The sequence below is a fragment of the Pogonomyrmex barbatus genome, unplaced genomic scaffold (assembly GCF_055798465.1).
Source record: "Pogonomyrmex barbatus isolate J1 unplaced genomic scaffold, ASM5579846v1 scaffold25, whole genome shotgun sequence".
Classification (NCBI taxonomy): domain Eukaryota; kingdom Metazoa; phylum Arthropoda; class Insecta; order Hymenoptera; family Formicidae; genus Pogonomyrmex; species Pogonomyrmex barbatus.
In genome coordinates this window covers 119,137-135,175 of record NW_028297122.1, presented here as the reverse complement: position 1 = coordinate 135,175, position 16,039 = coordinate 119,137, and the positions used below count along the sequence as shown (strand labels likewise).

Below are 16,039 nucleotides of genomic sequence, written 5' to 3'. Positions count from 1 at the left end.
CAACTAGACCTGTCCGACCATCCGACCCGTCCATTTCCGAACCATCGATCCGATCCGAACGACGCGAGAATGTTCTCGTTCTGAATACCGAGCGTTCTCAATATTCACGTTCTATCCTGTCCGGAAAATCCTTATACGGAAAAATCGGAATGTTCTCGAATTTTTCTTCCACGGAATATCGAGTGTTCTCAGTATTCTCGTTTCTTTCCCGGCCGGAAAGTCAGAGTGTTCTCGGATTTTTCTTCTGCGAGATACCGGGCGCTCGCGGTATTCTCGTTTCCTCTTATCCGAAAAGTCGGAATGTTCTCGAATTTTTCACCTTCCAAAGATATCGGACATTCTCGGTGTTCTCGACGCCTCACACACGAAAAGTCGGAGCGTTCTCGGACTTTTCCTTCGACGTACGCGAAACGTGTCACGAAAGCGTCTTGTGTTGCCTAACAACCCGTGCGTCCGAACGCTTGACAACACGCGGGCCCGGTTTCCTAGCAACACACTGCGTATCCGATTCCCGTGCTATCCTGTGAATACACATCGCCGCATTCACTATTAGACCGCGCTGCAAATAACTCGAATACAAACGAAGCATACGCGAACAATGTTGCGCTGTGAGAGCCAAGAACATCCTTTGTATTAGCTGCAAGCATTTGTTCAAAATAAATTTATTTATTTTATTTTAATTAAACTCAAACGTCTGCGAATTCTTTTCCAAACCCGACATCCGACGAGCATCTCCGAGCTCCCGACATATGTCCCCGCCTTCGTACTACATTATCCGATCGCGCAGGGATGTACCATTACAATATAATGAAAAAATATAATAAATGTAGAGTATAGACATTATTAGAATTTATAGAATATTAAAATAGAGCAATAGTGCAATTTAATATTATTTTTGTAGAAAAGATATTGTAATAATTTTTTAATTTTTAATAATTTTTAAACTTATTGTTCTTTCAATTAACGTATATTTTTATTTTATTTTTGATGTGAAATTATTTGGTCAGAATTTTTAATTTAGATGTAAACAATATTTAATATGCGTAAATAATTTGTTACTTTTTTTTGTAAAACATTTTCAACGATATGTTAAAAAGTATTGTCCTGACCGTATTTATAGTAGATCATGTGCAGGATGTCATATATCTGTCATACATAATTATATGTTCGGCGATTTACATAAGTGTTAAAATTTATAGAAGGACAATATAAAAATCAAGCCAAAAATTGCATCTAAATTCAAACATTTTAAGCCTAAATATATCTAAAGTTCTTGAAAAAAAGACATTGATGTACTTCTTTTGTAAATTAATATTTATTTCAATGTTTATATTTCTTTATTTCATTCTTATCAATAATTTGCAAATAGTAACATTTTTATTCATGATTAAAAATCTAATGTTTAAAGTATTGTGTAAACCATTCTCGCATTGCCAATTATTAAAGTTTCTTCGTGTAATATATTACATAATAATAAATTATTATCAAAATTGTATATTCTTTGTTTTTACTTACCAGCATTTGCAAAGGTTTGTTTAATTTCACGTGCGAGCAATTCAGCACGATTAACTGAAAGCGCTGCAACAGTAATCTTTGTAGTGATTCTGATGTCCAATTGCGACAGTTCATCAATTCCGGTGTAAGGAAGCGTAACACGCGGTACTGTTGTAGTATGCCACCAAAGAGGCATACCAACTCCTAATAGTAATATTGCGAACGACATGCTTGCATACACCCTGTATTTTTCTATAACAAAAAATGAAATAATATTTTGAAATTATATGCAATAATAAACTAAAGTATATTAATATTTAAGTAAACAGATTATGAATATTATACAATACGTATATGTACGTAGTATAATTGTAATATAAAGTAAAATATTTAAAATAGATTATAATTTATAATATATAATTTATACTATATAATTGTCATTCTTAATAACATAAAATAGTTCAAATAAATATTGTTGGTTTTTAGAACGACTCAATCAAGAATGATTCAATAGTAATATAACTTGTAATTATAATGACATAATTTTATAACGACACCCGACTCACCCCCCTCAATTACTAACAATTATTAACAATTATTAACAATGTTAAATGTCCCCGACCGATCAACCGTCGGGGCGCCGACATGGCGATCCTTCCGCGATCCCACCGTCGCGAAAAGCCCGTCGAACAGCGGACGCGGCAAACCGGTGATCACGCGGCTTCACGTGCGCGCCGCGTGAAACAATAGACACACGGTAAGGCCACCACCGCCGGCCCCGCTACCGACCGCGCCACCGAACATCCTCGCGGAATTCCCGAGCGCGTTCGGCGGGATTCCGACAAAGACATCCCCGGAATTACCCCGACCCGAGTCCGGCCGACCCGTTCCCGACGACTCCCGACCGATGGCCGGCTCGGGTATATTAAGCGAGTCCGGGAGATAAACGAGACCTATCTCCGGCGAGACAGTAACCAGTCCGACACTGTTCTCGATATTCCAAATCCTCTCCAGAAAAGGCGATCTAGGGTGCTACCTATCGTGCCAGGAGCTTCGGGCCGATCGCTCCTCTAAATCCACCAGCGCACAAGTATTCACAGGTTGAGGAGCTTCTCAACCTGGGCTCCACAAAGAAAGCCCTTGTGCACATATTCCTCTGACGATCGAGAAGCAGGGAGCTTCCTGCATTCGAACCGTCATAGCCTTACACACAGCTGATCCGTCATAGCACTAACACACAGCTGATCCGTCAAAACAAGCCGGCCGAAATCCCCACGCACCGTCGCGCCCGCGCCGCGCCTATCGAGGAACGCGACGAAATTCGGAGAACCGACCGCGAGCAAACGATTGTATAGAATACGTAGAAACCGCGCGTCTTTTCGCCGTACCAATGGCGAAATACCTGTAAATACTGTACATATAAAAACAGCCAGTCGGCATTGTAAATATAAATCTTCAGACATACCAAGAAACACGATATTTCTCGTACCGAATCCTGACCAAAAACCGATCGACGCTATCCTGCAGAACCGATCGACGCGGAGATAGAGACGTTTTAATTTTATTTATTATAGATCAGAAAAAAATTAATATTTCAAAATTATTATGTTTTAAATAAAATAATCTTCTATCTTTTTATTTATTTTCTAAAATTTTAAAACGCATATAATAGCAATGTAAGTTACATATAATTTATATATTTACAACTTTTTATTGTGAAATAATTTCAAAATTAAAGTATTTAGAGTATTTATTTTATTAATTTATTTTCCGAGATTATTAGACACCATGCAATAATAAAGTTTTTTTAAATAAGTTTATTTTCAAAATGTTTTCACATTATCATAGAACAATGAAATACCAATAAATACCGATGTATTATATATTTGAAAACATCATTTTTTTATTATACAGAAAAATAACTTAAAGTTACTAGATTATTTAAATATTAATATTAAGTTATCCTTATCATTTTTTTACTTTACCTCCTGTTGAACCATTTCAACAACAAAATCGAAAACAACAATAAATTAATACATTATAGGTTGTTGATTTGAATGGTTGTTGATTTGTTGCGATTTGGGAGTATCGAGAGTGAGCAAGAGTGATTGGAAAGCGAATGGAGTGCTTGAGTATTGTCTGATACTGAAAGTGTCTCCAAGTGGGGTTTTCGAAGCGATGTAGCTTACTCATGATGAATCCGCTAATCTGGTGGACCAGCTGTGTGGGATGCCAGCGGTGAATAATTAGGCCGTGGAAGCAAAGCGGAATTAGCAGGCAGAGTTTAGAGATAGCGCAAGCAATTAACCTAGTGATCTAGCGCAATTAATTTTAAGTGCTGATTGCAGGGATTAGGAATAAAGGTTGGGTGTCCGCACAATAACCGTACTTGGAATTAATCGCAATGCATTATATTCTTGATTTGAGTTATACAGATGTGTAATAAGTCTGTGTGCTTCGCGAGAGTATGGTCGGGTCATCAGGGTCAATCACGTCGATGCGGAATAGAGTCGTTCTTGCAGGTGTTCTCGGCATCTCTGACGCGCGTCGGATCTCCCTCGTCGGTACCGGAACACCGGATAAGGCTTAAGCAGAGCCGGATCGACGGGATCCGTTTGTGAGCCAACGTCCTTCCAAAAACATCTCGTATCTCGGCGTGGGTGGCGAGTTCTAATGTGCCCTAACTCGATGAGGCGCAGTTACCACTTGGGTCGTCCGTTGTTGTTAAGATCTAGAGATCTTCTATGTGTCGGTAGCCGTTCTATCCTGAATGAGCCCTTGGATGGTGCGGTCGGTCGCGGAGGGATGTCCTCCGGAGAGACCCAAACAGCTCTAACAAGGGAAGTATCGGAAGTGTCCCTCCTCCCCCGATTTTAATAAACTTCGAGTATGTTAAAATATGGAAAAAAATAAAAATCACATATTTTTTTTTTATCTGCGTTCTCGAACGTTAAGGGGATGAAAACCTACTTCTTGAAAAAAATCGGTTTTTTTTCTTGAATAAATATCGTCTAAACCGTTAAAGATATTAAAAAACGTTTTAAACAAAAGTTTTATAATTGCAAGTGTACTTTACAATGACGCAAAACCAACGAAAAACCAACACGGTAGAAGACGAATACATATGGAGCGGATATATAGAGGTATTTCTCGCTCATTTTCCAAAAATGCGATTTCAAAAATGTTATATTTTCGAGCCCCCCACCCTCAATTTTCGAAAATTTTTAAATTTTTATAAGGACATAAATTCAAAAACATTTTATGAATACAACAACATATAATAAAGCCATTTTCTGAAATCACGTTTTTGAAAAAATGAGCAAGAAATATCTCTATATTCCCTCTCCATATGTATTCGTCTCATATCGCGTTAACTGCGCGAGATAACGTTAAAGGTGAATATGCAGTTCGTCAGTACAATATGCAACAATAATTATTAATAAATGAAATAAGAGCTTTTTCGTATTTTTTTAATACTCGTTTTATACTTTTTAAATACTTTTTTTATAATAATAATAATCATCAGAGCAAAATTGTATCAGACAGCTCGTATAAATTAACAAGAGGAAAGAGAATCCAGTGAACAAACGAAAATGACGTAACAAATTCGAGTAAACAATATTTATTGTAAAAACAATAATTAGCAGAATCACCTTCAATATAAATTTGATATTGTTTCGGCTTCACGGAGCCTTCTTCAGCAATTTTCGTCATTTCGTTTTCGCTCATTCATTGGCCTCTCTTTCCTCTTATTAATAATAATCATAAGCATAATCATAATTTTAATAATAATAGTGGGTTTGTTAAACAGTATTCAAATATTTTTGATGATACATTAAAGAATGTATGCAGTACCGTGGACAATTAAAAACAAGTTACAAATAAAGAAATTTTTATGATTATTTTTTGAAATATTAGATTATTTTTATGAAATATCGTTCATTTAATTTTGGTCGTATGGCAGCTATTGCAGTGCTTACGATAGCTATTGCAATGTTATGATTATATTTTATTGATCAACATTTATATTTCGTATCATAATATCTTATTATCGCAACGCTACGCAAGAAATAGATTTATGGAGATGTAATTTTATTTGCATACATTGTTTACGTAAACATCGGGCGAAATTTTGATAAAAATTTTGAAATCTTTGTTTCACTCCTTCAATTCTTCTTGAATTTGTCTTACTATTTCTTCAAAATTCAACTGCTTTTCTTTTATATTCTATCAATATTATCGACATAACATTTTTTTACAGTGTATGCGTAATTTTCTTCATCGTCAGTGAATTTTATTTCTTCTGCATCTGGTATATCAAATGCGGTTTGAAAATCCAATGATTCTTTCTCTTTCATTTTATGTTAATTATTTAAATAATTACTTATTTCAATAGCTAATTTATAATTTAATGTATCTTTGAAATAACTGATTATTTTATAAAAAATTTGTTGAACAAGAAAAATGAATAATCTTGTATAATATAGGTGTACAAAAAAGTTTTGACCTTTTTTTTTGTAAAATTCAATCTTTATTAAAAAACAAACAAAAAAATATTAATCAGCGAAATATTCTCCGTTTGCATCAACGACTTTTTGCCATCTTTTGGATACTTTGCGAATTCCTTGACGATAAAAACTCATCGGCTTCGAAGCGATAAAGTCATCAATGCATTTTCGTATCTCTTCAAATCTCACGAAATGTGTATCAGCCAAATGATGCTGCAGCGACCGGAATAGGTAGTAATCGGAAGGCGCCATGTCTAGGCTATACGTCGCGTGCCGAAGAAGTTCCCAGCCTAACGCAAAGATATTCCTGAGTCGCTTTCGCAACATGTGGTCGAGCATTGTCATGAAGCAAGATCACTTTACGACGTCCTTGGCCAGTAAATGGCCTCTTTTCTTCTAATGCATCGCTCAAATTGGTCAATTGTTGTTGGTAGCGGTCTGCCGTGATTATTTCACCCGGTTGTAACAACTCGTAATACAACATATCTTTCGAATCCCAGATACAGGGCAAAACCTTCTTGGCGTGGATATTGGGCTTTGGCATCGATGTCGAAGGGTCAACCCATGATTTTCTACGTTTAGGGTTATCATAAAGAATCCACTTTTCATTGCCTGTAATGATTTTGTGTAGAAAATCTTTTTTCCGGAACTTTGAAAGCAAAGTGAGTGCAGTGTCACGCCGACGATTTTTGTTGTCTTCGGACAATTCATGCGGAACCCATCTGCCTTCCTTCTGAACCTTTCCCATCGTATGTAAACATACGGAAATGGTTTGCTGCGCCAATGGTTGCTAACGCCAAGCTGTTCTGCAAGCTCCTTTTCAGTTTGCGCAGAGTTTATGTCCAGCAGTGCTTGCAATTCGTCCGTTTCAATCTTTTGAGGTCCAGCATGCGGTTCATCTTCAAGACTGAAATCTCCTTGGCGAAATTTTTGATACCATCTTTTATATGTAGTATGACTTACAGCGTTCTCTCCATATGCAGCACAAATCATTGCGGTGGCTTCAGCAGCATTTTTCTTCAGATGAAACGCGAAGTAAATGGAAAATCTAATATGTTCTTTTGTTATTGCCATTGTGAACACTACTGATTTTTGAGATTATGTGCATCAAATGCCAAACCGTATAGCATTTTAGAAGGCCAAATGTCAACGCTTTAAAACCATAAAAGAGCGGGAAGATATATAAAACTTAAATTGTTATTTCGGTTGTATGAAATCTAAAGCTCAGATCTTTTTTTGTACACCTAATATATAAATCATGTATTAGTATGTCTAAAAATTAGTGTGTCTAAAAATCTTTAAAAAATATTATCAAAATCAATAATTGTTGATTAAAAAATTTTTAAGTTAATTAAAATAAATAACTGTAATTTCAACTTGAAGAATTTATAAAATAAAAAAATGTATGAAAATATAAAAAGCAATAAAAATTTTCATAACTTTCTTTTTAAGTACATATTCATTTATTAAGCACGTATCTTTCATTTGTATCAATCGATAATACTTTAGAAAATGAAATTAATTATAAGATTGCGAATTCGCTGCGATTTGCATTCTTTTATTCTAATGTTCATGCAAACAATGCTCATGCAAACAATGCTCATGTAAATAACATATGCAAATAAAACTATGCCTTAGCGAATATATTTCTTGCATAGCGTTGCGTCATAATAAGATATTATGACGAAATATAAATGTTGATCAATAAAATATATTCATAACATTGCAATAACTATCGTAAGCATTGCAATAGCTGTCGTACGACCAAAATTAAATAAACCATATTTTATAAAATTAAATAAACTATATTTTATAATTATTTCTTTATTTGTAACTTGTTTCTAAGTCCAAAGTGCTTCGTATGTTTTCTGATACCTCATCAAAAATATTTGAATTCCGTTTAACAAAACCTGCTATCATTATTACTATTATTACTATTCTTATTATTATTATTATAAAAAGCTTATTTCAAAGCTTATGTCAATAATTATTGTTGCACTGATACTGTACTGACGAACTGCATTATATTCACTTTTAACGTTGTCCCGCGCAGCCAACGCGGTATGAGACGAATACTTATGGAGCGGGTATATAGAGGTATTTCTCGCTCATTTTCCAAAAATGCGATTTCGGAAAATGACTTTATTATATACCGTTGTATTCAGCATAAAATGCTCTTGAATTTATGTCCTTAAAAAAAATTTAAAAATTTTCGAAAATTGAAGAGAGGGTGGGGAGGGGGCTTGAAAATATAACATTTTTGAAAAATTCAAATGTGTCGTTAAAATACACTTGCAGCCGTAAAACTTTTTGTTTAAAACTTTTTTTGTCTTTAACAGTTTGGACGATATTTACTCAGGAGAAAAAACAGATTTTTTTCAAAAGGTCAAGTTTCATCCCCTTAACATTTCGAGAACGCAGATAAAAAAAATATGTGTATCTTATTTTTGTCCATATTTTAACATACTCGAAGCTCATTAAAATCGGAGGGGAGGGACACTTCCGATATTTCTCTTATAAGAACTTCCTTTTTGTACGCGTGAAGGTCTTCTGTCTACGAAGTTGCTGCGATGGTCGATCCGCAGTCAGGAGTGCGGCAATCGACGAGCCGAGGGACGTCATCGGCCGCGAGAGCTCGGCGTTGGCTGTCAAGGAGGGCGGCGTCGACGGCCGCTGAAGGTCGGTGTTGTCGGCCGCGGATGGCCGCGTTGACAGCCGTTCAGTGTGAGCAACCGCGAAAAACGGCGTAGATGGCTGCAGATGATCGGCGTTGTCAGCCGAGATTGTCGACGTTGACGGCCGTGGAAGGCGGCATGGATAGTCGTTGATGGTCGGCGTCGTCGGCCGGGAAAGATGCGCCCGGAGACGAGCGGTTGCGCGGCGGCGTCGGCCGCGAGGAGGTTGCTCGAAGCACAATATAAGAAAGAACGATAGAATAATTTCTTAGCGACACCTTTGATTTGAATGCTACATGACCATGTTATTGATTATGTGCGGGCTACAATTTAAATTCATATGCGTTAGATAAAGTGAATATTAAATATATTACAATTGCGAAATAATTGTAATTATAAATACAACGATTTAGAGAATAAATTCGTTTAATTTGTAACCTTTAATTTAAGTCCACACACGCACACACGCACGCACGCACGCACGCACGCACGCAACTCCCATATGTGTATTTTGCATAATTACTTTTTTAATCTTAAAATTTATATAGATTAAATTTATATGGAATAATGAAAAAGTAATTATTATTAAAAATATTCTGCTTATCTTGTGTTCAAAATTGTAATTATCACATATTATGAAGAAAGAATATTAGCGTTCAGGAATGAAAAAAAATTCTCTAATTATTATTTTTATTTTTTTATTATTATTTCAAACATCTTGCACAATGATCATTTTAATTTTTAAACTTAATCCTTCACTGCTTTATATATATATAGTTAAAATTATATCTGTCTATAGTTAAAATTATTATCTGATTAATAATTATAGTTATTATTTAATCTTAAATATTTTAAATTAATGTTTTTTTATATTTACGCATTGATTTGTATATTGAGCAGTATTGGAGCGATTGACTGCTAAAAACCGTCATATTGTTGATTGTGCAAAAACGGTTATACGTGAGAGATAATTATTAGGCTTTTTGACAGAGTGAGCCTACTGTGCTTTCTTATACTATGCCCGGAGACGGACGGATTGGACGACGTTGGACGGCCACGAAGAGGACGTTCGATCACGCTAACTGCTGCGGCGTCGTCGGCCGCAAGTTGGTCGCCCGGAAGCGGACGGATGAGCGACGTTGGCAGCCGCAAGAAAACGCTTCAATGTTGTCGGCCCATAGCTAATTACGACCAGGAGCCCAGTCGATGTTAACCGGCTTTGTCAGCCGTGTGGTCGTATAGCACTAGATCTAAACTGTTGGTCTCGAAGCTCAAAAAAGTCGTCGCGATACGTATGTTAGCCAAAAGCTGAGAGGCGACTGAGACAACGAGCGGTACCCGCGGCCAGTCTTATATAGTCTCGGCGATGAAGGTGAAACGCGAGAAAATAAATTAAGGATGTTCTGGTTATACAGTCGCAGACAAAAGTTACTTAAATTTGAAATTTATGAAATGTATTCTATGTTTTTGTAAGTTAAAATATGCACCATATGTGCTTGTATCGTGTAAAGGATTTAAATAATGGTAGTTAATATGATATTTGGCACTACAATTGAATATATTTTGCAATTTTTATAATCGTCGGCAAAAAATTTTTGGACGTGAATTTTATCTGTAATCAACTGTAGGAAACGAAAAATCGTGGTGCATATTAGTAACGTTTAATGTATTTAGTAATGTAGTAATGTTTAATGTAATTTTAAATATCGAATGATACTTAAAAACACATAAAGTATGTAAACAAATGTCATTGACATAATATTTGCCTTTCTAGCACTTTATACAAGTCAAAATAAAATGCTTAATATCAGTAATAAATGTGGCAACATCGCACTTCACTCTAGGTTGGCTCCCTTGCGATCTTGTAGTTGAATGCGAGTTAGGTACTGCAGTTAGTTAAGTACTGCAGAATAGTGAGACGTGATATAATAAAATCGACTGTGAAAAATGCCGAAATGCAAGAGAAGGCGCTGGAAAGGCAAATTAGTAAGTGAAGCGATGTATTAACAGAGAAAACAAAGTCAAAACTGTAAGATCATAAATGAAAAAAAAATCAGTGCAAACTCGAAACTTGACTCAAAACAACAAAATGAATCATTGCAATCGGACGCGGAAGGACGCCGCATAATTGAATTTTCCGTCCTCGCTGAACAATTGTGGTGCATGTCATGCAGCAAAACTCTTTCTCTACAATATATAGAAAAAGAAATGCGCAAAGGCTTGGGCTTTTGTTTATTAGATGCTATAAGTCTATTCATGAATTCAGTTACCACGGATTCAGTTGCCACAAACAACATAATTGAGCAAATCGACGCTTGTTTCGTTTTAAGGTAAATACTAAAGCAATAATTGGTAAGTTCACATAAATGCATTTGCATATTCACAAAAGTTTTTTAAATATTCTATATATTTTATTATAGATTCTCCTGATTCTCTTTTCAATACAAACATAAACTCCATTCTCTTTTTAATTATATTTCAAAGTATTCTTCACAGTGGATTAGGACATACGTACCTCAATAAACTCTTATCTTGTTTAAATATTCCAACTATCGAGTTCAAGACATTCAAGAGATATAAACAAGAAGTTGGACAGGCGACAGAGAGCATTGCGAAGAAAAGCTATCAGAAGTTGGAACGGCAATTCACATTAGAGAATATAGAAAACATTGAACAGCTATTGTAATTATATAATACTTAATAACTTATATAATATTTAATATACAGTTATATAATTTTATAACTATTTTTACTGTAAATCCCATTCTCACATTTTTTTTCCTTTTAAAAAGCGTCTAAACCAATACTTTTTGATTATAATAAATAATAAATAAGTAAATAAATATAAATAAGCATAAATAGATAAATAATAATAAATAAATAATCAATTATAAAATAATCAATAATTCTTTTATGAAATATATAGATATTATTTACAAATTGATTCTTGTTAATTTGTATTATGCAGGCCAGAGAGTTTACAATCCAATTTCATAATTCTTAATCAGTCATTAGACGAGTCTTAAGTAAAAAGAAACGCCAGCAACATTCAATGACATTGTGCGCATTATGGTTTCTTATGATATGAACTGAAGCAGAAGAGGTATTAAGAGAAATTATGATAGTTTGAATGGATTTGGAGCATTATTGGTAGCAATTATTGGTAGGTATGTCTGGACCTATTCTTGATTACTCAACTCATAACAGAAAATGCAAAAAATGTGAGCGGAAATAATCCTTCAACCATGATTGTCGATTAAATTTTTGGGGCATTGCGAAAGCGATAGAGCCTGATATTGCAAAGGATATTGTAACTTCTAGTATTAGGTGTACAAAAAAGTTCTGAGTTTTTTTTTGTAAAATTCAATCTTTATTAAAAAACAAACAAAAAAATATTAATCAGCGAAATATTCCTCATTTGCATCAACGACCTTTTGCCATCTTTTGGGTACCTTGCAAATTCCTTGACGATAAAAACTCATCGGCTTCGAAGCGATAAAGTTATCAATGCATTTTCGTATCTCTTCAAATCTCACGAAATGTGTATCAGTCAAATGATGTTGCAGCGACCGGAATAGGTAATAATCAGAAGGCGCCATGTCTAGGCTATACGTCGTTTGCCGAAGAAGTTCCCAGCCTAACGCAAAGATATTCCTGAGTCGCTTTCGCAACATGTGGTCGAGCATTGTCATGAAGCAAGATCACTTTACGACGTCCTTGGCCAGTAAATGACCTCTTTTCTTCTAATGCATCGCTCCAATTGGTCAATTGTTGTAGCGGTCTGCCGTGATTGTTTCACCCGCTTATAACAACTCGTAATACAACACACTTTTCCAATCCCACCAGATACAGAGCAAAACCTTCTTGACGTGGATATTGGGCTTTGGCGTCGATGTCGAAGGTTGACCAGGGTCAACTCATGATTTTCTACGTTTAAGGTTATCATAAAGAATCCACTTTTCATCGCCTGTAATGATTTTGTGCAGAAAATCTTTTTTCCGGAACTTTGAAAGCAAAGTGAGTGCAGTGTCACGCCGACGATTTTTGATGTCTTCGGACAATTCATGCGAAACTCATCTGCCTTCCTTCTGAACCTTTCCCATCGTATGTAAACGTACGGAAATGATTTGCTGCGTAACGCCAAGCTTTCTTCAGATGAAACGCGAAGTGAAAAATGCTACTGAAGCTACTGCAATGATTTGTGCTGCATATGGAGAAACCGCTGTAAGTCATACTACATAAGTAAAAGATGGTATCAAAAATTTCGTCAAGGAGATTTCAGTCTTGAAGATGAACCGCGTGCTGGACGCCCTCAAAAGATTGAAACGGACGAATTGCAAGCACTGCTGGATATAAACTCTGCGCACGAAAAGGAGCTTGCAGAACAGCTTGGCGTTACGCAGCAAATCATTTCCGTACGTTTACATACGATGGGAAAAGTTCAGAAGGAAGGCAGATGAGTTCCGCATGAATTGTCCGAAGACAACAAAAATCGTCGGCGTGACATTGCACTCACTTTGCTTTCAAAGTTCCGGAAAAAAGATTTTCTGCACAAAATCATTACAGGCGATGAAAAGTGGATTCTTTATGATAACCTTAAACGTAGAAAATCATGGGTTGACCCTGGTCAACCTTCGACATCTACGCCAAAGCCCAATATCCACGCCAAGAAGGTTTTGCTCTGTATCTGGTGGGATTGGAAAGGTGTGTTGTATTACGAGTTGTTATAAGCGGGTGAAACAATCACGGCAGACCGCTACCAACAACAATTGACCAATATGAGCGATGCATTAGAAGAAAAGAAGTCATTTACTGGCCAAGGACGTCGTAAAGTGATCTTGCTTCATGACAATGCTCGACCACATGTTGCGAAAGCGACTCAGAAATATCTTTGCGTTAGGCTGGGAACTTCTCCGGAACGCGACGTATAGCCTAGACATGGCGCCTTCTGATTATTATCTATTCCGGTCGCTGCAGCATCATTTGACTGATACACATTTCGTGAGATTTGAAGAGATACGAAAATGCATTGATAACTTTATCGCTTCGAAGCCGGTGAGCTTCTATCGTAAGGAATTCGCAAGCTACGAAATATGGCAAAAGGTTGTTGATGCAAACGGGGAATATTTCACTGATTAATATTTTTTTGTTTGTTTTTGAATAAAGATTGAATTTTATAAAAAAAAGCTCAGAACTTTTTTGTACACCTAATATATAAGAACATATATGCATAAAAGATATATATATATATATATATATATATATATATATATCTTTTATGCATATATGTTCTTATATATTAGGTGTACAAAAAAGTTCTGAGCTTTTATATATATATATATATATATATATATATATATATATATATATATATGCATATAAGATATATATATATTATAAGATAAATTAAGATTTGTTACATGATGAAATGATAGTATTAAATATTTTTGTTCATGTTTATTTAATAAATTTCTATCATTTGTTGATATTTCATACATAAAAATATAAACATTATGAAAAAAAAAGATTTCTAATTTCCTTGTACTGAATTAAAAATTTGCGCATCGTAGTAAGTCCGAAAAATCATTAGCGCACTCCTGGAAGCTAGCTTCTCATACTGTCGACACTGTTGTCACATTTTAAGCAATTGAAATATGGTTATAATTCATTTTCGGAATTTTGCGTTATCATTAATATCTCGGATTAGTGAATCGATATGAATTTTTTTTTTTAGAAACATTGCTCAGTATTTTATTTACTCACAAACTAAATTTCAGAATATTGGCAATATTACTTTTTTATAATTTCATTCATATAAGTGGAAATATGCTGTTATTCCATAAAAACTCATGCAAAATTAAAAGTTAAATAACTCGTAAACCAGTTAGAGAATCGACTTCAGGTTTTAGGTATGTGTTCAGGTAATAAATAGAAACAATTTATTAAATTTTCAAGATATTGTCAATGTTAGAATGTTAGCGCCAGTACATCCTTAAATCTCGCGCGCCGCGCGAACTACCACAGCGCCCAGTGGGCCGGCGCGATATGGCGCGTCGCGACCGAATAGTTGTGGCTGCCACAATATAACATTACAATATAAAGTTTCTACAAATATAAATTTTTCATTAATAATAATGAGAGTCTTGCTTGATAGAAGTGCATTATATTTTGCTTTATATATACAAAAAGGTCGGAACATTAATCCTTAATCGGGCATAGCTCTCGGCCGAACGTGGACACGCGTGGCACTAAGTGCCGCATCACAAATTTATTATTTGGGAGTTATAATTAGATAAATAATTGGATAAGTGTCATAAAAACAAATAAAATATATTTATATTCAAATATAATATTAAAATTTAACTATAATATTAAAATTTTGTATCTACTTTCTTATAAAAATAAAAGTTTGATTAAATTAAATGTAAATAGAAATAAGAATTAAAATTAAGAATTGTTTTAAAAATAAAGATATCAATTTAAAATAAAACAATGTACATAACAATGTACTTAATTCTCTTAAAATAATGTACTCAATTTAAAACAAAACAATAGAAAAATAATAACAATGTACTTAATAATGATATAAAATAAACTACTAAAATCAACTAAAAAAAAAAATAAAATAAAATCAACTAAAATCAACTATCTCTTCTTGTATACTATCTTCCACCATCTCTCCAAGTATTTACAGAATACCTCTCGATTTGAGGATATTTTTGAGACTTATGATAGGAAACTTAGGACAGAATTTGGATCCAGGATATCTTTAAAATTGTTTCAAAATTTGCATTGTTTAAGCTTTTTAAAACATAACCTAACTTTAATCTAACTTTAACTAGAGAAATATTAAGCATTAATACTTTAACTAAAGAAATATTAAGCATTAATATGAATAAAAATAAATTAAAATGTCAGGAATGATTCGACATCTCGCATTATTATAATTATTTATATAAGCAAGATTTTATTTACATTCTGAGACGCGCACTCCGTGCCGCAAAATGTGTCCTACTGATTTTAAAGTGGATAAAAGGCCAACCATTTAATAGGAAAGATGCGGCAGTTGGAATGTTTTATGATTGAGATGATAAATAAGGAATACAGAAGGTCGGTAATAGAAAAAAGACCTGCATTATTAATGATTTTTCAGAAAAACTTTGCGGCACCTAATGCCGTGGCACGGCCGATTAAGGGTTAAATTATCTTAGAAAAATGACATTTACGAAAAAAATTTTTTCTACAAAAGTTGTAGAATAGCAAGTTACCCATCATGATATTGATTGTCCTTGAACGATCTTAGAAAAGTTACATCAAGATTACCTTAAAATTTTAGAAATCTCTATTTTTATTGTCAATTCT

At 34.6% G+C, this 16,039-nt stretch overlaps 1 protein-coding gene and 1 pseudogene across 9 annotated transcripts in view; one reads left to right on the top strand and one right to left on the bottom strand.

The window, feature by feature from the left end:
* The window catches only part of PIG-S (phosphatidylinositol glycan anchor biosynthesis class S), a 227,528-nt gene that overhangs the window by 105,501 nt on the left and 105,988 nt on the right, over positions 1-16,039 (bottom strand). For all 8 annotated transcript variants that reach the window (XM_089078619.1, XM_089078613.1, XM_089078615.1 and 5 more), the window contains exon 3: positions 1,516-1,746. In XM_089078619.1, the coding sequence (XP_088934745.1) occupies positions 1,516-1,746 (231 nt within the window). The remainder of the gene's footprint in view (positions 1-1,515; positions 1,747-16,039) is intronic.
* Positions 9,479-12,032, top strand: LOC148936262 (uncharacterized; annotated as a pseudogene). Its single transcript, XR_016139667.1, has 3 exons — positions 9,479-11,007; positions 11,039-11,359; positions 11,646-12,032. The product of XR_016139667.1 is annotated as an uncharacterized LOC148936262 (transcript).